Source organism: Salvelinus namaycush, chromosome 25, assembly GCF_016432855.1.
Source record: "Salvelinus namaycush isolate Seneca chromosome 25, SaNama_1.0, whole genome shotgun sequence".
Lineage (NCBI taxonomy): Eukaryota > Metazoa > Chordata > Actinopteri > Salmoniformes > Salmonidae > Salvelinus > Salvelinus namaycush.
Window position 1 is genome coordinate 4105770 of NC_052331.1, and position 27801 is coordinate 4133570.

The 27801-nt window shown below is 42.5% G+C and overlaps 1 protein-coding gene across 1 annotated transcript in view; it reads left to right on the top strand.

The window, feature by feature from the left end:
* The first annotated feature begins 3380 nt into the window (after positions 1-3380).
* The window catches only part of LOC120020084 (solute carrier family 17 member 9-like), a 29391-nt gene continuing 4970 nt past the window's right edge, over positions 3381-27801 (top strand). Inside the window, exons 1-6 of the mRNA XM_038963521.1 lie at positions 3381-3879; positions 4661-4858; positions 13445-13584; positions 16789-16888; positions 27087-27217; positions 27405-27501. Coding sequence (XP_038819449.1) covers positions 3746-3879; positions 4661-4858; positions 13445-13584; positions 16789-16888; positions 27087-27217; positions 27405-27501 — 800 coding nt within the window. The 5' untranslated portion in view covers positions 3381-3745. The remainder of the gene's footprint in view (positions 3880-4660; positions 4859-13444; positions 13585-16788; positions 16889-27086; positions 27218-27404; positions 27502-27801) is intronic.

Here is a 27801-nt window from a genome sequence, read left to right on the forward strand (position 1 = left end):
TAACATTCTGTAGTAGCTGGCTATATTGGGTTGGGATGTGGGGTTTTTCCTCATATGGACCCTGCTGAGTTTTGTTGTGCAATCCAATCAGATACTTATGGAAGCATGTTCCTGCCACCCACCCAAAAAAAATATATCTGACTTTGTGTTATGAAATAGTAAGTCATAATTATGAGAAGTCATTATGATCTTTTTTATTTAACTATGTAAGACAGTTAAGGACACATTATTATTTACAATGACAGCCTACCCCAGCCATGGGACTCCCAATCACAGCTGGATGTGATATAGCCTGGATTCAAACCAGGGACTGTAGTGACACCTCTTGCACTGAGATGCAGTGCCTTAGACCACTGTGCCACTCGGGAGCCAGATACGTTTAGGGGATCTGTATCACATGAATCCAATGTGCACTTTGCATCAGGCCTGCCTCAACTTTCAAGGATAACCTTATGTATATCCTATAGCCAATCACACATTGTGTGTGTGTATGCGAGAGAGAGTTTGTGGTGGTAATGTTCCATATTAATGGATTGGAGAGTTTTATTGGTGCCTGTATGATAACATCTGGTTGATATCAGATTTCATTAATTTCTGTAAAACTTTCAATTAATAGCTCAGGCATTTATTTCCTTAAATCACTGAACACAGCTTTTGCTCATTTGCATAGTTAATTGTTTAATTCCAGCATTCACTTCCAGCATTTTAATACATTTCTACATTGCCTGCACTGTGTTATTATTTACACACTATTACGTTTCTTTTGTCTTAGTATGCCTCTATGTAAAAGTAAGAAAAACTTCCTTGACAGAATTATTTTCCACTTTGACTGTGCATTTTCAGCAGTTCTACCACTAGAGGGCGATTGGTCAATTTCTAGGGTCTCTACTCCCAAAATTGTTGACCGTTTTTGTACTTGCTAGTAAGCTAGGATTTCTCAGCTGTTAGCAGCCAATGGATAGCACTTTCTCTTACTGGCGATAAAACGGATGATTGCCATTTTTTTATCATTACTGAATTATTTAATGTAACAAATCAAACATAAACCTTGTAAACAATTCATGGTAATTTATGTTGACCTTGTAAATTATTCATTTATAGACGCCGTGTTTATTTTCTGAAATGTGTGTTGTTGCTCTGCTATTAAAAGAGACAGGTGGCTATTTGAGACTGCATTTTAATAGAAGTTTTATGGTAATTCATTAACTCAATTAAATTCATTAAAGGGACAATCTAGGAATGGTACATTCATCTTTTTTTTTTACTTTTAAACTATTAATATATAGCCATTGATTCTTGAAAAATGTATCTTTGAAATGCCTCATGAACAACGGTTTTACTCCAACCCAAAATATAAGCTTGTTTTACTCCATTTTTGTAAATAATCTAATTGTAAACAAACACTGTGTGTAACGGCAGCCTTGTAACAGGGATCGGACCAACACGCAGCGTAGCCAGTGCTCAACATGTTTAATAAAACGATAAACAGTGAACACGATACAAAATAACAAATGTGGCAAACCAAAACAGCCCTATCTGGTGCAGAGAAAACACAGAGACAGGAAACAACCACCCACAAAATCCCAACACAAAACAAGCCACCTATATATGATTCCCAATCAGAGACAACACAAAACATCTGCCTCTGATAGAACTATATTAGGCCAAACATAGAAACAGACAAACTAGACACACAACATAGAATGCCCACCCAGCTCACGTCCTGACCAACACTAAAACAAGCACAACACACAAGAACTATGGTCAGAACGTGACACTGTGTCTATGGAATTGAGAGTGGTTACAAAATTCTCCTGCCCCATTCCTCAGCTGTTTACCAAATAAAGTGGTGGGGGACAATGCTTTATTGTTTGAATCCCAGATTGCCCTTTTAAAAGGGGTCAACCTGCAGAACTACTCAATGTCCATGATCCAGACTTACTATCTCGTAATAATGACTTACAATCTCATGAGTTAAGTGATAATGCCAGGGAAGCCGGTGTTTGGAGGATATATTGGCACGGGTATTGCTAGTCGAGGGCCAGCAAACCGTAATGATTTACATATATATTTTTTGTAACTTTCATTTGATTAATGTATTCATACAATTTCATCCATCCACAAGATATAGTCTCGACACAAATCTAGGGTTGCTACCCAAGCCGGCTGGTCGTTTGTTCTATCGGTTTGGTTGCCAGAGACAGGACCCAGTCGTTCAATCTTTTTGTTCTACATTTATGGACGTGATCCAGTCGTTTGTTCTAAATGTTCCTGCTTGCTAGCTAGCCAACTACAGCTAACTTAGTCACATAAGACAAACAGCAAAGTAGCTGCATTTGTGTTTGTTTAAGCTGTTTTCGAGTCACATTAATTTGGATACATCTATAACATTGAGCTAATGATGTGTGATTTCGCCTGGCATAGAAAATGTGCTCTCTCATCAGGACACTGTTGCTCAGAGGAGCTAGCCAACAACACAGCTAATACAATAATTTCAAACTGAAGCTGAAAATAAGGCAAACAAGCTACACTTAGTTTCATTTTACCTGTTTGTTTTATTGACAGTTCTTTATATGTGTATATACCCATAGAAATTATGCTGATTCATGATTTCGACTGGCTGAGAAAAGCTGCCTGTCTCTCATCCCGACTCCTGACACGTTCAACATTACTATGGGACAGCTGGAGATCGAATTTGAATATTGAAACAATATTGCAAATGTCGTAGAGATAGAGAGCAAGGTTTATACAAATCTCTGCTGTTGAAACTAAATGTTATTCTAAAAGAAATGTGAGATAATGTCTAGATGCTTTTTATAGTGGAGATAAAGTTTATAAATTGCCTGGCTGGGCTGATGAGACAGTGGATTGATTGCGCAGTCAGATGGAACAGCGTAAATGGGCATTTTAACCTAATTTGTGGATTCGACACCGGCTGGAATGCGGTTTTAACCAATCAGCATTCAGGATTAGACCCACCCGTTGTATAATATCTCCTAATTAGGACTTTGTATATCATTAGTTTGATTTACTATCTCATAATTATGGCTTACTATCTCATAGTAAGTCTATCTCATAATTTTGAATTATTTCATAATCATGATTTACTATCTCACGATTTGGCCTACTATTTGCAATGTCATAATTATTTGCAATGTCATAATTATGACTTACTATGCCATAATTATGATTTACTATCTCGTAACTCGTAGTCAGAGTTTTTGGGGGGAGGGTGGCGTGAACGGGCTTCCATAGTTATCATCCAGGTTATGTAGCATAGAGTTTCAAAGAATATTGCACAGTCATTATGGAGCGAACGCCTATATTGGATGGATATGCTAGGCAGCGATACCCCGGGTGGAAAAGAGAGTGCATTCAAACTGGTTTTCATAGCGACTGAGTAACTTCTTTAACTTACTTCCTGATGTGACATACAGTTAGCAGGAAGAACTGCGTGTCTGGAAAAGAAAACGGACACGTGGATTATCATTGCTCCTCTAGCTCTAGGCAAGAGCCACGGGAAACAACATCCCCTCTGTGGCTATCTGTCCTTATTCTCCCGTGCTCTTCACCTCATCACACTGCAATACAGTTATGGATCCCCGTTAAACGAAAGGAAATGATACATCGGCGCGAACATCGACCAAGCGTTTCTTTTTGTCGGCTTTCCTCACTCATTCCATAGCCTACTGAACTGCGACGTGCAGGAAAAAAGCAAATCTCAAACATTAGCATCTCTTGTTGAATGGCAATTCTGCAAAAACATGGAAAGATCTCTGGTCCAGATGTGGTCTGCCTCAAAGAAACCCCGTCAGACACGATCGGTGACGCCGGAGGTCATCAGAAGAATTGGAGTGAACATAACACGAACTGGCCCAGGTGAGTGAACGAAGCAAGGTTTTAGTAGCCCATCATTTCCCCCAAAGACTAAAACTACCATATTGAAATTACGGACGCTTTCTTATGTTTTTAATAACAGAACACTATATGAGAGATGTGTTAGCTAGTTCCTTATTTTGCAAATGCCCTACAAGTTAGAAATTATTCGAGCGTTTCTGTGGGTTACTGAAAGTAATTGGCATCGGCAAAATTGAATTTTCAGAATATTTTCTCTCCCTTGACGTAAGCAAACAAAAAGTACGACTCATACAAATGTAGCTTTGTGTTTGATACTTTTGAGTCTTCTCTAAAAGTATATACAAAGTGTAGACCTACAATGAAGCCATAATGTAACCATATAAAATGTAGCTAACACTGCTGTGAGGGGCATTCTCCCCAAAATACTTGACTTCAAAGATACTAGGAAGTCTGATAGTCAGGCATTTGATAAATTTTCTTAGGATCCATCATAGCCTTATCTTTGTCTTGTCAACTAAGGATTCAGCCAATACTTATGAGATGTAGGCTAGTTAGTACAATTTAGCATAGATACAATTTATACATTTGAAGTAAAGTGAATGCGCCTAGTTGGTTACGTTTAACGTTATACATGTCTTATGAGCCCCATTTGCCGTTTTAAAATGTAGAAAAGCAAAATAAATGTACATATGTTGGTTTTACTGAGAATAGCACACCCACTCTCACTCCTACTCTCGCTTACAAAAACACCACACACACCATTGTCTTTGCTACACAATCATTCCCTGTACCCGCTCCGCAGACCCCTGGCGCGGGTATGGACGGTGGTGCTACTGCTGGGGACATGTCTGCTGTACTGTGCCCGCGTGGCCATGCCCATCTGTGCCGTCAGCATGGCGGAGAAGTTCAACTGGACCAAGAGGGAACAGGGCATGGTGCTGGGCAGCTTCTTCTGGGGTTACTGCTTCACACAGGTCCTCGGAGGCTACGTCAGCGACAGGTGGGCAACGAGAGGAGATGATTATAGAGTTATTGTCTGTTTGCTCATAAATGTGCACATAAATTGCCTGTTTTGCACAACCTGCAGCTGCGCTCACTACATACAATAGCGAGAATAAACGGTGTACATTGCGTTACATTTGTTCAACTTTAAACACAGATGGACAATCGGATGATATGAGACCTGCGATTTGAGAATGAAATAGCTGAATACTTTGTCTGTTTTACACATACATTTGTTTTAACTCATATTCACTTCAAAACACCCATTACAATGCTATTACCCATTAGCCCAAAAAGCAAAAGAACACCTGAGGGGATAGATACTACAGTACATGCTACAGAGTATAAAGGGAGTGCAGTTTGGGGAGCTTGAGAAGCCAATACACATTTCAGACAGAAGATGAGTTATTTGACCTTAAATTATAAGGCCGTGTTTATATGGCCCCCTTTCAAACAGCCCCTTATTTAGCACTTATTTGCATGTATAAACCATATACATACAGTGCATTCGGAAAGTATTCAGACCCCTTGACTTTTTGAAAAATTTTGTTATGTTACAGCCTTATTCTAAAATTGAAAAATAACATTTGTTTTATATTTCACTTTTTATTTAACCAGGTAGGCCAGTTGAGAACAAGTTCTCATTTACAATTCCTCATCAATCTACACACAATACCCCATAATGACAAAGCAAAAAAACAGGTTTTTAGACATTTTTTCTAATATATAAAAAATACATTGCTATGAGACTTGAAATTTAGTTCAGGTGCATCCTGTTTCCATTGATCATCCTTTATTGGAGTCCACCTGTGGTAAATTCAATTGATTGGACATGCTTTGGAAAGGTACACACCTGTCTATATAAGGTTCCACAGTTGAAAGTGCATGTCAGAGCAGAAACCAAGCCATGAGGTCGAAGGAATTGTCCATGGAGCTCCGAGACAGGATTGTGTCGAGGCACAGATCTGGGGAAGGGTACCAAAACATTTCTGCAGCATTGAAGGTCCCCAAGAACATGATGGCCTCCATCCTTGTTAAATAGAAGAAGTTTGGAACCACCAAGACCCTTCCTAGAGCTGGCCGCCCGGCAAAACTGAGCAATTAGGGGAGAAGGGACTTGGTCAGGGAGGTGACCAAGAACCTGATGGTCACTCTTTGATTTGATTAGAATCTCTTTTAGTCCTCATTTGGACTAATCTTCCAAGAGTCCTTAAACATTCAAATACAATTTATAATACGATCACATTTTCACATATAACACACTGTTACAAACAGACATAATACACTGACATATTGACCAGATAAATACTCTTTTAACAGTCTAAAAATATATATTGATTCTTCTTCTACCATAGTCCAGCACAACCTTCCTATGTGTTATATTGAAATGGTTTTAAAGTATTGTTTGAATTTATATATTGAAAGGTTTCTGGTTTGCTCAGATAAATTATTCAATTTCTTTATTGCTCTAAATCGAATTGTTATTTTGCCTATTTCTCTTTTCTGTCTGGATAACACATAGATAGGGGACACTCTTTTCCTAGTATTTACTGAATGTCTGTTTCTTACCAACGGAATACTGTTGTGAATAGAGTTTTAAATGGTGTATATTATGAAATATTATAAGCGTGTTTTTTAAAAAATTATCCTGTTGATTGATGACCAACCAAGAGCTTTGAGCATGACTGCAACAGAAGAACCATATCTCCACCGTAAAACAATCCTTGCTGCTTTGTTCTGTGCAATCTGCGGCCTCCTAATTTGAAAAAAAAAGAAAAATAGCCTCTCCTGTTGTCCTGGTTTGCAGAAGAGGATGTCTTCCTTAATTGACCCCCCATAAACGTAACGGACATATACCAGGAGATGTGCCAAGCCCGCCACGTCTGTTGACTCATCCAGCTGTAACGCATAGAATTCACTAGCTTGTATGCGAAGCAGTAATTGTTTCAAAACATCTCCTGCCATGTCACTGATGCGTCGTGAATAAGTGTTTTTTGAGAAGTAATTGTCTGTATAGTTTTTTGGGCCTTTTCCCCCAGCGTTGTCCCAGCCATATCTGCGGCAGCAGGAAGAATTAAGTCCTCCAAATAGTATAGGGCTTGCCTGTCCTAGCCACTCGGTAACTCACCATATAAGACGCTTCTAGACCCTTCTTATTAATGGTATCTGTTGCTTTTACACATGTCTTACTACTCGAAAGTCGTCTTAATTCTCGCTCAAAAAGCTTATTTTTCAAATTGGCATGTTTTGTTTCTAAATGTCTGCACAAGAGTGAAGGTTTCATCAAGTTTGAGAAACTCCTCACAAGTCCTCATCTGACAGCTTCATTAAATAGTACCCGCAAAACACCAGTCTCAACGTCAACAATGAAGAGGCGACTCCGGGATGCTGGCCTTCTAGGCAGAGTTCCTCTGTCCAGTGTCTGTGTTCTTTTGCCCATCTTAATCTTTTCTTTTTACTGGCCAGTCTGAGATATGGCCTTTTCTTTGCAACTAGGCCAGCATCCGGGAATCGACCTCTTCACTGTTGACGTTGAGACTGGTGTTTTGCGGGTACTATTTAATGAATCTGCCAGTTGACTTGTGAGGCATCTGTTTCTCAAACTAAACACTCCAAAGTACTTGTCCAATTGCTCAGTTGTTCCCTAGGGCCTCCCACTCCTCTTTCTATTCTGGTTAGAGACAGTTTGCGCTGTTCTGTGAAGGGAGTAGTACACCGCCTTGTACGAGAGCTTCACTTTCTTGGACATTTCTCGCATGGAATAGCCTTCATTTCTCAGAACAAGAATAGGCTGACAAGTTTAAGAAGAAAGGTCTTTGTTTCTGGCCATTTTGAGCCTGTAATCAAACCCACAAATGCTGATGCTCCAGATACTTAACTAGTCTAAAGAAGGCCAGTTTTATTGCTTCTTTAATCAGAACCACAGTTTTCAGCTGTGCTAACATAATTGTAAAAGGGTTTTCTAATGATCAATTAGCCTTTTAAAATTATAAACTAGGATTAGCTAACACAACGTGCCATTGGAACACAGGAGTGATGGTTGCTGATAATGGGCCTCTGTTCGCCTATGTAGATATTCCATTAAAAATCAGCCGTTTCCAGCTACAAAAGTAATTTACAACATTACCAATGTCTACACTGTATTTCTGATCAATTTGATGTTATTTTAATAGCCAAAAAATGTGCTTTTCTTTCAAAAACAAGGACATTTCTAAGTGACTCCAAACTTTTGAACGGTAGTGTAAGTGAACCCCAAATCAATGTAGTTCTCATCATATTTGCGCCTCTTCGATGGTCCAACATTCCTGTCTGTTGTTCGGTGCTTTCCCAAGTAAGGGGGCAGTAGCTCTTCAGCTGCATCAGATTCAAAACTGTCAGTGTCCATGCTAGCTGGGCTAATAACAAATGTAGAATTACTGATGCTAGCATTGGATGTGCTTGTGGAAGCAGAACAACTTGTGTCGTCGACAGGTGTAGGTGTAGTACTGCTGGTACTACCAGTAGAGCTGGTATATGTCTCTGGACAAGGGCCTTACTAAATGGAATATTTAAAAATGTAAAAATAATAATGTTCTTTTTAAAATGTGAATCACATTTTTATTTGGCGTACCCCCGATGGCATTGTGCGTACCCCTGGGGTACAGTTTGGGAATACATGCTCTAGATAAATCATCTCCCAGGGTACAGCAGCCAAATCATTTTGAAATAGCGATTCATTGTTTTAACATTTCTTTGACCACAATCCTTGGGGGTTTCTTTGGAACCTTGGTGTTCATGGTTATGGTCACAATATTATGGTCTGTCCAGCCCACTGGCATTGCTCTGGCTTTTAAGCATTGCAATGGTATACTACAGAAAATCAGATCAATGCACGTGTCCAAATGGTGACCCAATTTTAGTTGACGATCTAGTAGTATCGTTAACCATATGCCGAGAACTGTGGTTTGAAACAAATCTCATCAATTTAGTTATATTTGAATTATTATGATCCATCCAATTTATATCAAAATCACCCAAGATCAATACATCTCTGTTACTATCTGTGGCCTGTTCAAACGCAGTGCATAAGTCATTCAGATAGGACACCTTGGAGCTAGGAGGTCTATCCACACATCCTACCAATATGGGTGCCTGGTGAGGCAGATGTACTTGAACCCATAGTGCCTCTATTTGACATCAAATGTATTTTTAAAGCCCTTCTTACATCAGCTGATATCTCAAAGTGCTGTACAGAAACCCAGCCTAAAACCTCAAACAGCAAGCAATGCAGGTGTTGAAGCACGGTGGCCAGGAAAAACTCTCTAGAAAGGCCAGATTCTAGGATGAAACCTAAAGAGGAACCAGGCTATTGTTAAGTTCATGTTTTAAGTATCCCTATACTTCTGTTATTACGGGGCTATCACTCAGTCAAGAGTGCGCCTGCGCAGGGAGTCTGTTCGTTGATGGACCTAGCCTTGAGTGTAATGGCTACCTTGTAGTGTGTTCATATAGTATAGTAAACTTTGTTAAACTGGAACCTTGTCGTTGTGTCATTTCGAGTTAACAGCTATGAGGGGTGTCCTCTTCTGGCTGTGCCGGGTGGAGATTATAACATGACATGGCCAAGATGTTCAAATGTTCATAGATGACCAGCAGTGTCAAATAATAATAGTCACAGTGGTTGTCGAGGGTGCAACAGGTCAGCACCTCAGGAGTAAATGTCAGTTGGCTTTTCATAGCCAATCATTCAGAGTATCTCTACCGCTCCTGCTGTCTCTAGAGAGTTGAAAACAGCAGGTCTGGGACAGGTAGCACGTCCGGTGAACAGGTCAGGGTTCCATAGCCGCAGGCAGAACAGTTGAAACTGGAACAGCAGCAAGGCCAGGTGGACTGGAGACAGCAAGGAGTTATCATGCCAGGTAGTCCTGAGGAATGGTCCTAGGGCGCAGGTCCTCCGAGAGAGAAAGAAAGAGAGAATTAGAGAGAGCATACTTAAATTCACACAGGACACCGCATAAGACAGGAGAAATACTCCAGATATAACAGACTGACCCTAGCCCCCCGACACATAAACTACTGCAGCATAAATACTGGAGGCTGAGACAGGAGGGGTCGGGAGACACTGTGGCCCCATCCGGCGATAACCCCGGACAGGGCCAAACAGGCTGGATATAACCCCACCCACTTTGCCAAAGCACAGCCCCCACACCACTAGAGGGATATCTTCAACCACCAACTTACCATCAGTTGCCCGTTGATGTAAAGTTTATCCATCACCATGGAGACTCGTTGAGTCAGGCAACGCTTTTCCTTCATGATGTGTATACTGTTTTTTTTTCTCCTTTCATTGATCTCTGTGGGGAAGTGATCATTCATTCCAAAATTAGTGTTTCTGAGTTCTCTGCCCCTGCTCTTTGCCATTTTCCTTTTGTTTAAAATGGTCAAAACATGCAATAATAGCCCGTGGCCTATTCCCAGAGGCCCCATTCTATGGACTCTGGAGAAAGTGACGCTACGCACGACATCAATGGGCAGTTTCAGTTGAGTTGACATGAAGTCTCGGACAGTGTCCTCACAGCTTCTGCTGTTGTCATTCTCCGGTATCCCTGAAAAGATTAGATTGTCCCGCATTGATCGACACTGTACATCAAGCAAGGTTTCTTTCTTTAAGTTGTTTGTTCTCCCTTTGCACCACCTCCACCTTGCCATGAATAGAGTCTAGAGTACCTTTCAGCGCTGTATTCTCTTTCATTAGATCATCAATCTGACATTGGCTGAATTCTAGACTGGCACATATTGCATTGACGTCCTCTCGTAATATATCCAAGACATGAAGTTTGGCAAGCCTTTGATTGATGAATTTTAACAAGTCAACATCCATATCCTTAAACCTCTCCCCAATCTCCACACGTGCCCTCTTGCTCGGTTGATGGTTTGGTGCCATCGTTGATACCGCTTGGCCAACTTGGTTTGTTTTGTTGATTGGGTTTGTCGTCCTTGACAGTGCTCGTCTCCTCCGTAACCAGCGACATGTTTCTTTGAGCTCATCAGTATCTCTCGTCGATGAATCGTTCAAGCGCCTCAACGGTTTCTGAGCCATCCAGCTTGTTTGCAGGCAGAGTAAAATAACAAAACAACGGATGGATCTTTCTGGTAGATACACGCAATACATAAAAAAACAAAACGATTGTCTACTCACTCGTGGTTGGAGGAAGTGCTAGTGTTAAAGAGGATAAGAGAAACACCGTTGTTTGGTTAGCGGGTTTTCAGTAGTCCAGTGACACAGCCAACACAGATCGCTGTGTTGGCTGATGGTTGAATCTATTCAAAAGGAAAACCTGACAGAGTTCCTCTGTGGAGATGGGAGAACCTTCCAGAAGGACAACCATCTCTGCAGCACTCCACAATTCAGGTGGAAACCACTCCTCAGTAAAAGGCACATAATATCCCACTTGGAGTTTGCCAAAAGGCACCTAAAGACTCTCAGACCATGATAAATGAGATTCTCTGGTCTGATGAAACCAATGTTATGCTCTTTGGCCTGAATGCCAAGCGTCAAGTCTGAAGGAAACCTGGCACCATCCCTTCGGTGAAGCATGGTGGTGGCAGCATCATGCTGTGGGGATGTTTTTCATCGGCAGGGACTGGGAGAATAGTCAGGATCGAAGGAAAGATGAACAGAGAAAAGTAAAGGGAGATACTTGATGAAAACCTGCTCCAAAGCACTCAGGACCTCAGACTGGGGCAAAGGTTCACCTTCTAACAGGACAACGACCCTAAGCACACAACCAAGACAACGCAGGAGTGGCTTCGGGACAAGTCTCTGAATGTCCTTGTGTGGTCCAGCCAGAGCCCGGACTTGAACCTGATCGAACATCTCCAAAGAGACCTGAAAATAGCTGTGCAGCAACACTCCCCATCCAACCTGACAGAGCTTGAGAGGATCTGCAGAGAAGAATGGGAGAAACTCCAAAATACAGGTGTGCCAAGCTTGTAGCGTCATACCCAAGAAGCGTTGAGGCTGTAATCGCAGCCAAAGGTACTTCAACAAAGTACTGAGTGAAGGGTCTGAATACTTATGTAAATGTCATATTTAAAAAATAATAATAATAATGTTTACATTTGCAAAAAAATCTCAACCTGTTTTTCTTTGTCGTTATGGGAAATTGTGTGTAGATTTAAATTAGGGAGGTGTTAAACAATAGAAGTTTTAATGAATTTACCTGCAAAAAAGCAGAATCATTCACACAGACCCAATACCTGTATTTTGGTTACACGCTCTGTGAAAATGCAGGAAAAATGAATACATCTAAATTATTTGGGAACCCCTTTCAGAAATACGAAAAGGCTGGTATAAAAATGAAGGTATGGTACATTTGTGGGATTTTGGTCTGTGTATGAAAGGGATACAAGATAATCCTTGAGTCATGAGTGGAATTTGAAGGGCATTATGTGACCGTTAGTATGATACTGTGTGTTGTTTGAGGAGTGCACAGCCCTTGTTCCGGTGTCCGGGTGGGGAAAAGGGTGACCACAATGACGTTGATGTCATTGGTTAGTTGTGCTTGCTTTGTATGCTGATGTCCATTCAAAGCAGGTCATACCATCCAATGTCAGTCATTTTTCAGTTACATTGCCTGGCAGTTGTGTTTCCTGGTAGGAAGGATGAGTACCAAGACATTTTAAGTGACTGCAGACTAAAATGGCAGTCTAAAAGGTATTTAAGGATCTTCTGTCTCTTCACATGGCAGGCGACGCTTAGGGTCGTCTCACATCTCGCCAACGGAGGAAATAAGTAATTGAGCGTTCCAAGTTCAGAAGCGTCTGCTCTCAACTCCTCCCCCCAAAATCAATGATTTTTGGAACAGTTAAGATTTGGCCTAAACACCGTTGTCAGAAACCTGAAGCTATTATCATATGACTCTAATATTCAATTCTTTCAGATATTATTTACCTTTTAACTAGGCAAGTCAGTTAAGAACAAATCCTTATTTTCAATGACGGCCTAGGAACAGTGGGTTAACTGCCCTGTTCAGGGGCAGAACGACAGATTTGTACCTTGTCAGCTGGGGGATTTGAACCTTTCGGTTCCTAGCCCAACGCTCTAACCACTAGGCTACCCTGCCGCATATTAGAGGAAGCACCCAGGAAATTGGGAGCTAATAATGGGAAGTAGCCTCCTTTTCTTGTCTACTTTTCTTCATTTGCATTGTTCTGACAACCGAATAGGTGAAAGCTAATTGTTGTAAACTAACTGAATAACTTTCATATATACATGTTTTTATGAATGACGCAGGTTCGATGAGAAAATACACGCTGTACTATTGTGCGACGTGTAATTGTTATCATCTGGTTATAGTACTGTCTTTCCCTCAGGTTGTAGATTGAGAGTATGTCATCGTTGTAACTGTCATCTACTTTTTTCATCGTTCTCTTCCCCTCAGAGTTGGAGGAGGAGGTTAGTAGTCCAGCAGTAATGATTTTATTGTATTACTCCATCTCTTCCCCTCATGGCTGAATGTGAGAATGTATAGTTGTAATAATAAAGTTGACTGGAGAGTGCATGAAGTTGCAGTAACAGTATTATGATATCTGTTTCCTTCAGGGTTGGAGGTGAGAAGGTGCTCCTGCTGTCTGCGGCGGCCTGGGGGGCTATGACAGCCTTCACGCCCGTCCTGGCCCACTTCTGCTCTCAGCCCATCTTCTCCATGACGCTGGCCCGCTTCCTGATGGGGCTGCTGCAAGGTTAGAGGTCACTGGGCACTGGGAGCGAATGAACAGCTATTCTGCGTCTCAAATGACACCCTATTATTTCCTACATAGTGCTGTAATTATAACTGGAGCCACATAGGGAAGGGAAAAGCAACTGTGTGCCCAAACCGAGAGAACTGGTTTCTGGTTAAGAGTCATTTACTGTACAAAACCCGTCAATTAGTTAGCCTCTGTCCTGAACAAACAAAAATGGTCTCAACTTCTGAACTACATAGCCTGCGGCTTTAACTTTAAGAGTGGCCTCTGGGGTTGAAGTTTGACTTTATTGCTTCCTCTTGAGGTGTAACTGTTTGTGTTTCCTACTTTATTATTATTTTTTTTTTCAACCCTTATTTTAAGTTGACTGAAAACACATTCTCACTTCTAGCAACGACCTGGGGAATAGTTACAGGGGAGAATGAGACAATTGTAAGCTGAGGATGATTAGGTGGCCATGAGGGTACAGTATGAAGACCAGATTGTGAATTTAGCCAGGACACGGGGGTTAACACCCTTACTCTTACCTTAAGTGCCATGGGATCTTTAGTGACCCTACAGAGAGTCAAGACATCCGTTTAACGTCCCATCCGAAAGACGGCACCCTACAGTGGTTCCTCCTTTAAAAGTTGTGAGCTTACACCGCAGGACTTAGAGGTACCCAGCGTCACGGCTTCATCGCTCCAGACCACCACAAGGGGGAGTTAGAGCACTCATTATGCATTTCGGTCCCAAGGTTTTTATATGACCAATCATATCAAGTGGTTCCAATGATGAATTTGACGCGAGACACCCGTCCCTGGTGACTTTCTTCAGCAAAGATGGCTGACAAAACATTATGGTGGAAGCAAACGTAAGTAATTATATTGACGACAGCTCAGCATTCAACACCATAGTCCCCTCCAAGCTCAGGACCCTGGGACTAAACACCTCCCTCTGCAACTGGATCCTGGACTTCCTGACAGTCTTCCCCAGGCGGTGAGAGTAGTTAATAACACATCTGCTACACTGACTATCAACACGGGGCCCCTCAGGGGGGTGTGCTTAGTCCTGTTCACCCATGACTGTGTGGCCAAGCACGACTGCAACACCATCATCAAGTTTGCTGATGACACGACAGACTGATCGCTGACGACGATGAGGCAGCCTGTTGGGAGGAGGTCAGAGACCTGGCAGTGTGATGCCAAGACAACAACCTCTCCCTCAAGGTCAGAAAGACAAATAAGCTGATCGTGGACTACAGGAAACGGGGGGCAAGCACGCCCCCATCCACATCGATGGGGCTGTAGTGGAGCGGGTTGAGTTTCAAGTTCACTAAAGAATTAACATGGTCCAGACGCACACAGTTGTCAGGGCAAGACAGCGCCTCTTCCCCCTCAGGAGGCTATAAAGATTCGGCATGGGCCTTCAGAAACTCAAAAAGTTATGCAGCTTTATCATGTAGAGCAGGTATTCCTAAACTTGGTACGCGCAATGCCGTCGGGGGTATGCCAACTGAAAATGTGATTCACTTTCATAAAAATAAAAAAATCTTCAAATTTTCAACAAAAAATAAATTCTTCAGATTTTCAAACAATACATTTATATTTTCCAACAGGGCTATACATTTGGGTGAGTTTTTTTTTTTTTTGTCGCCCGAGTAGCCTCGTTTCACTGCCAAAAATAAAATTGAAACCATCTAGTGTTGAGCGAAATAACAACACAATGTCAAATACAGGTAGCCTAGTCAAATAATTAACGTCCAATCACATTAACTGTTACTCTCTCGCGGGAAACCTTCACTCTTGTGCAGACATTTGGAAGTTAAACATGACAATTGAAAAATAAGCCACGGGAGTTTTTGGAGCAAGAATAAAGACGACTTTCGAGTAGTAAGACGTATAAAAGCAACAGATACCATTAATAAGAAGGGGCTAGAAGCATCTTATATGGTGAGCTACCGAGTGGCTAGGACAGGCAAGCCCCATACTATTGTGGAGGACTTAATTCTTCCTGCTGCCGTGGATATGGCTGGGACAATGCTGAGGGAAAAGGCCCAAAAAACTATACAGACAATGCCTTCATCAAACAACACTGTTTCCCAACGCATCAGTGACATCAAATGGACAACAAGAGGATATGTTTAAAGTACTGGACAGCTTTGTGACATCAAATGGACTTTGGTGGTCAAGATGTGTTGGTATCTGTACTGATGGCGCAAAAGCCATGACAGGGAGACATAGTGGAGTGGTAGTGTAAGCAGTTGCTCCCGACGCCACTTGGGTACACTGCAGCATCCACTGAGAGGCTCTTGCTGCCAAGGGAATGGCTGGCAGCTTGAAAGACGTTTTGGACACTACAGTGAAAATGGTTAACTTTGTTTAAGCAAGGCCCCTGAACTCTCCTCTATTTGCTGCATTATGCAATGAAACGGACAGCGATTATGTAACACTTTTACAACATGTAGGAGTGCGCTACAGAGAATGGGAGAAACTCCCCAGATACAGGTGTGACAATGAGACTCGAGGCTGTAATCGCTGCCAAAGGTGCTTCAACAAAGTACTGAGTAAAGGGTCTGAATACTTATGTAAATGTGATACTTCATTTTTTTTTTTTATACGTTTGCAAAATGTTCTAAAGACCTGTTTTTGCTTTGTCATTATGGGGTATTGTGTGTAGATTGACGAGGGGGAAAAAACAATGTAATCTATTTGCGAGTAAGGCTGTAGCGTAGCAATGTGGAAAAAGTCATGGGGTCTGAATATTTTCTGAATGCACTGTATATGTACATAGCTACCTCAATTACCTCGTACCCCTGCATATTGACTCAGTACTGGTACAACCTGTATGTTCTTTTTGTGTATTTATTTATTGTGTCACTATTCAAAATGTTATACATTTTTTTTATCTTTAACTCTGCATTGTTGAAAAAGGACCCGTAGGTAAGTATTTACAATTCAATTTAGATGTTGGTTTGACGCGCATCTGTCAGGATATGAATCATTCGTTTGTTGACTCTGCAGGCGACAACGCTTTCGTATTTGAGATAATGGTGTTTTTCTTTTGCCCGTTTTCCACTTTCTGTCATTTTACTAACATGTATCACATTGCCTAAAGAAGACAGAATAACGAAAGTTCCTTCCAAATATGTATTAAATGAATGAACCAATGTGTGTGTGACACTATATAGCGTAACAGAGCTGTGTGTATCTGTACCTCCAGGTGTGCACTACCCGTCTCTGGTTAGCCTGTGTTCTCAGAAGGTGGTGGAGAGTGAGAGAGGATTCCTCATGAGCACTGTGGGCAGTGGCTCCTATCTGGGGTGAGTCTGGCTCTGCAAAACCTCCTGTTTCCACACTGATCTAGGGTTGGAAATATTACTGGATACTACCAGAGTTTTCGTAACTTTGAAGAATTTTTATGTAATTTATCACAAGACATATAGAGGCCCTTTTGGGTACTTCACATGATCACAGTAAAATCAAATCCAATTTTATTTGTCACATGCGCCAAATACAACCTTACCGTGAAATGCTTACTTACAAGCCCTTAACCAACAATGCAGTTTTAAGAAAATAGAGTTAGGAAAATATTTACTAAATAAACTAAAGTTAAAGAAAAAGAAACAATGACAATAATGAGGCTATATACAGGGGTACTGGTACCGAGTCAATGTACAGGTTAGTAATGAGGCTATATACAGGGGTACTGGTACCGAGTCAATGTGCAGGTCAATAATGAGGCTATATACAGGGGTACTGGTACCGAGTCAATGTACAGGTTAGTAATGAGGCTTTATACAGGGGTACTGGTACCGAGTCAATGTACAGGTTAGTAATGAGGCTATATACAGGGGTACTGGTACCGAGTCAATGTACAGGTTAGTAATGAGGCTATATACAGGGGTACTGGTACCGAGTCAATGTACAGGTTAGTAATGAGGCTATATACAGGGGTACTGGTACCGAGTCAATGTACAGGTTAGTAATGAGGCTATATACAAGGGTACTGGTACCGAGTCAATGTACAGGTTAGTAATGAGGCTATATACAGGGGTACTGGTACCGAGTCAATGTACAGGTTAGTAATGAGGCTATATACAGGGGTACTGGTACCGAGTCAATGTACAGGTTAGTAATGAGGCTATATACAGGGGTACTGGTACCGAGTAAATGTACAGGTTAGTAATGAGGCTATATACAGGGGTACTGGTACCGAGTAAATGTACAGGTTAGTAATGAGGCTATATACAGGGGTACTGGTACCGAGTCAATGTACAGGTTAGTAATGAGGCTATATACAGGGGTACTGGTACCGAGTCAATGTGCAGGTCAATAATGAGGCTATATACAGGGGTACTGGTACCGAGTCAATGTGCAGGTCAATAATGAGGCTATATACAGGGGTACTGGTACCGAGTCAATGTGCAGGTCAATAATGAGGCTATATACAGGGGTACTGGTACCGAGTCAATGTACAGGTTAGTAATGAGGCTATATACAGGGGTACTGGTACCGAGTCAATGTGCAGGTCAATAATGAGGCTATATAAAGGGCTACTGGTACCGAGTCAATGTACAGGTTAGTAATGAGGCTATATACAGGGGTACTGGTACAGAGTCAATGTACAGGTTAGTAATGAGGCTATATACAGGGGTACTGGTACCGAGTAAATGTACAGGTTAGTAATGAGGCTATATACAGGGGTACTGGTACCGAGTAAATGTACAGGTCAATAATGAGGCTATATACAGGGGTACTGGTACCGAGTAAATGTACAGGTTAGTAATGAGGCTATATACAGGGGTACTGGTACCGAGTAAATGTACAGGTCAATAATGAGGCTATATACAGGGGTACTGGTACAGAGTCAATGTACAGGTTAGTAATGAGGCTATATACAGGGGTACTGGTACCGAGTAAATGTACAGGTCAATAATGAGGCTATATACAGGGGTACTGGTACCGAGTCAATGTACAGGTTAGTAATGAGGCTATATACAGGGGTACTGGTACCGAGTCAATGTACAGGTTAGTAATGAGGCTATATACAGGGGTACTGGTACCGAGTCAATGTACAGGTTAGTAATGAGGCTATATACAGGGGTACTGGTACCGAGTCAATGTACAGGTTAGTAATGAGGCTATATACAGGGGTACTGGTACCGAGTCAATGTACAGGTTAGTAATGAGGCTATATACAGGTGTACTGGTACCGAGTCAATGTACAGGTTAGTAATGAGGCTATATACAGGGGTACTGGTACCGAGTCAATGTACAGGTTAGTAATGAGGCTATATACAGGGGTACTGGTACCGAGTCAATGTACAGGTTAGTAATGAGGCTATATACAGGGGTACTGGTACCGAGTCAATGTACAGGTTAGTAATGAGGCTATATACAGGGGTACTGGTACCGAGTCAATGTACAGGTTTGTAATGAGGCTATATACAGGGGTACTGGTACCGAGTCAATGTACAGGTTAGTAATGAGGCTATATACAGGGGTACTGGTACCGAGTCAATGTACAGGTTAGTAATGAGGCTATATACAGGGGTACTGGTACCGAGTCAATGTGCAGGTCAATAATGAGGCTATATACAGGGGTACTGGTACCGAGTCAATGTACAGGTTAGTAATGAGGCTATATACAGGGGTACTGGTACCGAGTCAATGTGCAGGTCAATAATGAGGCTATATAAAGGGCTACTGGTACCGAGTCAATGTACAGGTTAGTAATGAGGCTATATACAGGGGTACTGGTACCGAGTCAATGTGCAGGTCAATAATGAGGCTATATACAGGGGTACTGGTACCGAGTCAATGTACAGGTTAGTAATGAGGCTATATACAGGGGTACTGGTACCGAGTCAATGTACAGGTTAGTAATGAGGCTATATACAGGGGTACTGGTACAGAGTCAATGTACAGGTTAGTAATGAGGCTATATACAGGGGTACTGGTACCGAGTCAATGTACAGGTTAGTAATGAGGCTATATACAGGGGTACTGGTACCGAGTCAATGTACAGGTTTGTAATGAGGCTATATACAGGGGTACTGGTACCGAGTCAATGTACAGGTTAGTAATGAGGCTATATACAGGGGTACTGGTACCGAGTCAATGTACAGGTTAGTAATGAGGCTATATACAGGGGTACTGGTACCGAGTCAATGTGCAGGTCAATAATGAGGCTATATACAGGGGTACTGGTACCGAGTCAATGTACAGGTTAGTAATGAGGCTATATACAGGGGTACTGGTACCGAGTCAATGTGCAGGTCAATAATGAGGCTATATAAAGGGCTACTGGTACCGAGTCAATGTACAGGTTAGTAATGAGGCTATATACAGGGGTACTGGTACCGAGTCAATGTGCAGGTCAATAATGAGGCTATATACAGGGGTACTGGTACCGAGTCAATGTACAGGTTAGTAATGAGGCTATATACAGGGGTACTGGTACCGAGTCAATGTACAGGTTAGTAATGAGGCTATATACAGGGGTACTGGTACAGAGTCAATGTACAGGTTAGTAATGAGGCTATATACAGGGGTACTGGTACCGAGTCAATGTACAGGTTAGTAATGAGGCTATATACAGGGGTACTGGTACCGAGTAAATGTACAGGTTAGTAATGAGGCTATATACAGGGGTACTGGTACCGAGTAAATGTACAGGTCAATAATGAGGCTATATACAGGGGTACTGGTACCGAGTAAATGTACAGGTTAGTAATGAGGCTATATACAGGGGTACTGGTACCGAGTAAATGTACAGGTTAGTAATGAGGCTATATACAGGGGTACTGGTACCGAGTAAATGTACAGGTCAATAATGAGGCTATATACAGGGGTACTGGTACCGAGTAAATGTACAGGTTAGTAATGAGGCTATATACAGGGGTACTGGTACCGAGTAAATGTACAGGTCAATAATGAGGCTATATACAGGGGTACTGGTACAGAGTCAATGTACAGGTTAGTAATGAGGCTATATACAGGGGTACTGGTACCGAGTAAATGTACAGGTCAATAATGAGGCTATATACAGGGGTACTGGTACAGAGTCAATGTACAGGTTAGTAATGAGGCTATATACAAGGGTACTGGTACTGAGTCAATGTACAGGTTAGTAATGAGGCTATATACAGGGGTACTGGTACCGAGTAAATGTACAGGTTAGTAATGAGGCTATATACAGGGTACTGGTACCGAGTAAATGTACAGGTTAGTAATGAGGCTATATACAGGGGTACTGGTACCGAGTAAATGTACAGGTTAGTAATGAGGCTATATACAGGGGTACTGGTACCGAGTAAATGTACAGGTCAATAATGAGGCTATATACAGGGGTACTGGTACAGAGTCAATGTACAGGTTAGTAATGAGGCTATATACAGGGGTACTGGTACCGAGTCAATGTGCAGGGGTACTGGTACCGAGTCAATGTGCAGGGGTACAGGTTAGTAATGAGGCTTTATACAGGGATACTGGTACCGAGTCAATGTGCAGGTCAATAATGAGGCTTTATACAGGGATACTGGTACCGAGTCAATGTGCATGTCAATAATGAGGCTATATACAGGGATACTGGTACCGAGTCAATGTGCAGGGGTACAGGTTAGTAACAAGGCTATATACTGGTACCGAGTCAATGTGCAGGGGTACAGGTTAATAACGAGGCTATATACAGGGGTACTGGTACCGAGTCAATGTGCAGGTCAATAATGAGGCTATATACAGGGGTACTAGTACCGAGTCAATGTGCATGTCAATAATGAGGCTATATACAGGGGTACTGGTACCGAGTCAATGTGCAGGGGTACAGGTTAGTAAAGAGGCTATATACAGGGGCACTGGTACCTAGTCAATGTGCATGTCAATAATGAGGCTATATACAGGGGTACTGGTACCAAGTCAATGTGCATGTCAATAATGAGGCTATATACAGGGGTACTGGTACCAAGTCAATGTGCATGTCAATAATGAGGCTATATACAGGGGTACTGGTACCTAGTCAATGTGCAGGGGTACAGGTTAGTAAAGAGGCTATATACAGGGGTACTGGTACCGAGTCAATGTGCAGGGGTACAGGTTAGTAAAGAGGCTATATACAGGGGTACTGGTACCGAGTCAATGTGCAGGGGTACAGGTTAGTAAAGAGGCTATATACAAGGGGTACTGGTACCGAGTCAATGTGCAGCGGTACAGGTTAGTCAAGGTAATTTGTAGATGTAGGGAAGGGTAAAGTGACTATGCATAGATAATAAATAGCAAGTAGCGACAGTGTAACAACAAAGGTGGGGGTGTCAATGCAAAAAGTCCGGTTGGCCATTTGAAGAATTGTTCAGCAGGCTTTGGGGTAGAAGCTGTTAAGGAGACTTTTGTACCAAGACTTGGCGCTCCGGTACCGCTTGCCGTGCGGTAGCAGTAAGAACAGTCTAAGACCTGGTTGACTGGAGTCTATGACAATTTTGGGGCTTTCCTCTGACACTGCCTAGTATAAAGGTTCTAGATGGCAGGAAGCTTGACCCCACTGTGTAATTATCTCTGTCCCTCTGTGTGGCCTTTTCACATGTTAAATATATTATTAATCAAATGAGATGGTAAAAAAAGAAAGAAATTGGAACTACAAAGCTGGTAAACGTTATCCTAAATATAACATGTTTAATGTAGAGAGACACAGGAGAGGAGCACTTTGGTTTTTAGTTCAGCCACGAGGAGCTCTTTGATTATGGGATGAAATACTGTAGAGTAAATAGAAGTTGATGCTATACAGTAAACAATGGCCAATAAGCCTGGATATAAACCCGTTGTCCACCACTATTCTTTGTCACCCTGATGAAGTCTGTTTTCTTATTCTTGCCATGCATACGCCGTAAAACAATAAAGGCTACTTCATTTTTTCACTACATGAGAGTGCCTTAATTATTTCTGGAAGTTTGTTTACAGTAAGGCTTTTCGAGCATTGCTTACTATCCAGCATCAACTCCATTTTGTTCTATGATATGTTTACTTCCTGTCACGATCGTCGTAAGGATTCGACCAAGGTGCAGCGTGGTAGGCGTACATTTTCTTTTATTTAAATGAACACCGAACAAAAACAACAAAATACTGAACGAAACGTGAAGCTACTGGTGTGCACACAGGCAACTATCTGTAGACGAGATCCCACAAACACAAAGGGGAAATGGCTGCATAAAATAGGATCCCCAATCAGAGACAGCGATGAACAGCTGTCTCTGATTGGGAAGCATACCAGGCCAACATAAACCATTCATCTTTTGTCCTTTGTCTGTACACTATGCCTTGAATCTATGCTATCGAGCCCAGAAACCTGCTCTTTTTACTCTCTGTTCTGAATGTGCTAGACGGCCAGTTTGTATAGCATTTAGCCGTACCGTTATCCTACTTCTCCTCTGTTCCTCTGGTGATGTAGAGGTTAATCCAGGTCCTGCAGTGCCTAGCCCCACTCCCCAGGTGCTCTCATTTGTTGACTTCTGTAACCGTAAAAGCCTTGGTTTCATGCATGTTAACATTAGAAGTTTGTTTTACTCACTGCTTTAGCACACTCTGCCAACCCGGATGTCTTTGCCATGTCTGAATCCTGGCTTAGGAAAACCACCAAAAACCCTGAAATCTCCATCGCAAACTATAACATTTTCCGCCAAGATAGAACTGCCAAAGGGGGTGGTGTTGCAATCTACTGCAAAGATAGCCTGCAGAGTTCTGTATTACTATCCAAGTCTGTACCCAAACAATTCGTGCTTCTACTTCTAAAAATTCACCTTTCCAGAAACAAGTCTCTCACTGTTGCCGCTTGCTATAGACCTCCCTCTAACCCCAGCTGTGCCCTGGACACCATATGTGAATTGATTGCCCCCCATCTATCTTCTGAGCTCGTGCTACTAGGTGACCTAAACTGGGACATGCTTAACACCCCGGCCATCCTACAATCTAAGCTTTATGCCCTCAATCTCACACAAATTATCAATGAACCTACCCGGTACAACTCCAAATCCGTAAACACGGACACCCTCATAGATGTCATCCTAACTAACTCACCCTCCAAATACACCTCTGCTGTTTTCAATCAAGATATCAGCGATCACTGCCTCATTGCCTGCATCCGTAATGGGTCTGCGACCAAACGACCACCCCTCATCACTGTCAAACGCTCCCTAAAACATTTCTGCGAGCAAGCCTTTCTAATCGACCTGGCCGGGGTATCCTGGAATGACATTGACCTCATCCCGTCAGTAGATGATGCCTGGCTATTCTTTAAAAGTGCCTTCCTCACCATCTTAAAAAGGTATGCCCCATTCAAAAAATGTAGAACTAGGAATAGATATAGTCCTTGGTTCACTCCAGACCTGTCTGCCCTTGACCAGCACAAAAACATCCTGTGGCGTTCTGCATTAGCATCGAATAGCCCCCGTGATATGCAACTTTTCAGGGAAGTTAGGAACAAATATAGACAGGCAGTTAGGAAAGCTAAGGCTAGCTTTTTCAAACATAAATTTGCACCCTGTAGTACTAACTCAGAAAAGGTCTGGGACACTGTAAAGTCCATGTTGAATAAGAGCACCTCCTCCCAGCTGCCCATTGCTCTGAGGCTAGGAAACACTGTCTCCACCGATAAATCCTCTATAATTGAGAATTTCAATAAGCATTTCTCTACGGCTGGCCATGCTTTCCACCTGGCTACCCCTACCCCGGTCAACAGCCCGGCACCCTCCACAGCAACCCGCCAAAGCCCCCACCATTTCTCCTTCACCCAAATCCAGATAGCTGATGTTCTGAGAGAGCTGCAAAATCTGGACCCCTACAAATCAGCCGGGCTAGACAATCTGAACCCTCTTTTTCTAAAATGATCTGCCGAAATTGTTGCAAACCCTATTACTAGCCTGTTCAACCTCTTTATCGTCTGAGATTCCCAAAGATTGGAAAGCTGCCGCGGTCATCGACCTCTTCAAAGGGGGTGACACTCTAGACCCAAACTGCTACAGACCTATATCTATCCTGCCCTGTCTTTCTAAGGTCTTGGAAAGCCAAGTTTACAAACAGATTACCGACCATTTCGAATCCCACCGTACCTTCTCCACTATGCAATCTGGTTTCAGAGCTGGTCATGGGTGCACCTCAGCCACGCTCAAGGTCTTAAACGACATCATAACCGCCATCGATAAGAGACTTTACTGTGCAGCCGTATTCATCGACCTGGCCAAGGCTTTCGACTCTGTCAATCACCACATTCTTATTGGCAGACTCGACAGCCTTGGTTTCTCAAATGATTGCCTCGCCTCGTTTACCAACTACTTCTCTGATAGAGTTCAGTGTGTCAAATCGGAAGGCCTGTTGTCCGGACCTCTGGCAGTCTCTATGGGGGTGCCACAGGGTTCATTTCTCGGGCCGACTCTCTTCTCTGTATACATTAATGATGTTGCTCTTGCTGCTGGTGATTCTCTGATACACCTCTACGCAGACGACACCATTCTGTATACTTCTGGCCCCTCTTTGGACACTGTGTTAACTAACCTCCAGACGAGCTTCAATGCCATACAACTCTCCTTCCGTGGCCTCCAACTGCTCTGAAACGCAAGTAAAACTAAATGCATGCTATTCAACCGATCACTGCCCGCACCTGCTCGCCCGTCCAGCATCACTACTCTGGACGGCTCTGACTTAGAATACGTGGACAACTACAAATACCTAGGTGTCTGGTTAGACTGTAAACTCTCCTTCCAGACTCACATTAAGCATCTCCAATCCAAAATTAAATCTAGAATCGGCTTCCTATTTCGCAAAAAAGCATCCTTCACTCATGCTGCCAAACATACCCTCGTAAAACTGACCATCCTACCGATCCTCAACTTCGGTGATGTCATCTATAAAATAGCCTCAAACACTCTACTCAACAAACTGGATGCAGTCTATCACAGTGCCATCCGTTTTGTCACCAAAGCCCCATACACTACTCACCATTGCGACCTGTACGCTCTCGTTGGTTGGCCCTCGCTTCATACTCGTCGCCAAACCCACTGGCTACAGGTTATCTACAAGTCTCTGCTAGGTAAAGCCCCGCCTTATCTCAGCTCACTGGTCACCATAGCAGCACCCACTCGTAGCACGCGCTCCAGCAGGTATATCTCACTGGTCACCCCCAAAGCCAATTCCTCCTTTGGTCGTCTTTCCTTACAGTTCTCTGCTGCCAATGACTGGAACGAACTGCAAAAATCTCTGAAACTGGAAACACTTATCTCCCTCACCAACTTTAAGCACCAGTTGTCAGAGCAGCACACAGATTACTGCACCTGTACATAACCTATCTATAATTTAGCCCAAACAACTACCCCATCCCCTACTGTATTTATTTATTTTGCTCCTTTGCACCCCATTATTTCTATTTCTACTTTGCACATTCTTCCACTGCAAATCTACCATTCCGGTGTTTTACTTGCTATATTGTATTTACCTCGCCACCATGGCCTTTTTTTTTGCCTTTACCTCCCTTATCTCACCTCATTTGCTCACATTGTATACAGACTTATTTTTCTACTGTATTATTGACTGTATGTTTTGTTTATTCCATGTGTAACTCTGTGTTGTTGTATGTGTCGAATTGCTATGCTTAATCTTGGCCAGGTCGCAATTGTAAATGAGAACTTGTTCTCAACTAGCCTACCTGGTTAAATAAAGGTGAAAATAAAAAAATCGAAAAAAATAAAAATAATCACCTAGATGACCCACCCTAGTCACTATCACGCCCCAACCAACATAGAGAATAAACAGCTCTTTATGGTCAGGGCGTGACACTTCCTTCTTCTTTTTTTTTTTACACACTTTTATTTATTTTACTACGTCTGTGTTTGTTGTACATTTTTTGGCACCAAACTGGTGGCAGTTGTGAAAAAAGGCATTAGTTGGAAGAGTTATAATGCCATTGTTGAATAGATGCCTTTTTTCATGAATTAGTCTATTTTCTCTTGAGCCATATATTCTATCCACAAGAAACTCATGGATAATATGGACACAGATATAAAAAAATGAGCACTGTATATGAATTCATTTTGATATATTACCGAAGATTCCTTTAACTTTGGTAAATTACCAGTAGCTTTGCAACCCTACGCTGACCTAAGCTCCGTTTTTTTGTTTCCCCCACTGGTGTTTAAAGGGTAGGATTGAGGGAGGCTAAGCTGATCCTAGATCTGTGCCTTCGGGCAGTTTTTACTGGGGGTGTTTTAAGTGCTGCTGTTGTTGAGGTCATCTGTTATGGAAGCCAGGGTCAGCCGTTTGTCTTTGGAGTTGCGGGGGGGGGGGGGGGGGGGGGGGGGGGGTCATTTTGGGCTGGCCATAACCAACTCATCAGGGAGCCACAGACGCTTCTCTCTGTCTCCAGTCAGGAGTTCTCCACAGATGGTCTTGTTTTGCCATTGCAGTAAAAAACAATACGGTCTGCAGCTAAAGCTTTAAACTACACTTTGAGTGTATGACCAGTGCTGTTGTCTCCTGCAGGACACTGGTGATTGGGGGGGCTGGTTCCCTCATGCTGGACCTGTATGGTTGGGAGAGTGTGTTCTATGTGTCTGGTCTACTCTCTGTCCTCTGGGCGTACTGCGTGTGGAAATACCTGCTCAAAGGGGAAGGTAAGGCGTGCGTATGTGTTCTGGGTTTATGAGCAATGAGAATATGCATATCTAACTGAAAGTAAACACATTTGCTAGCCATCTGTTCCCATTGTTGTCATGAACTTCCTCTGAGCTCCACACTGAGCTCAGACTTTCCTCTTTCTCTTTCTTTGTGTGTGTGTGTGTGTGTGTGTGTTTGTTCCAGGTCCTATCATCACATTGGAGTCGCTGGGTCGTGGAGGGCCCCGGTCCAAACTGTCCAGGAGACACTGGCTACGTCTCTTCAAACAACCTGCTGTCTGGTGAGATAAGGCCCACACACAGTCCTCTCTGATCAGCTCACTTCCCTGTAGATGTTTCCGTCTCACATGAAGGCTTCATTCATATCCTCTGTGCCTGTCTCTATTGGCTGTTATTTATAGAACCCCATGCAACTGATCGGCCCTGTTTACAATGACAGAAATCATGTCTTGTCTGGTTGGTTGATTTTATTTCCTGTAATGGCTAAACCACACCTTGATAGGAAAATGAACCACTGAACAGAAATGTCACTGACTGTGTGGGTGGGGGTTGGTGTGAGCATGGATTTGCAGCACGGGACT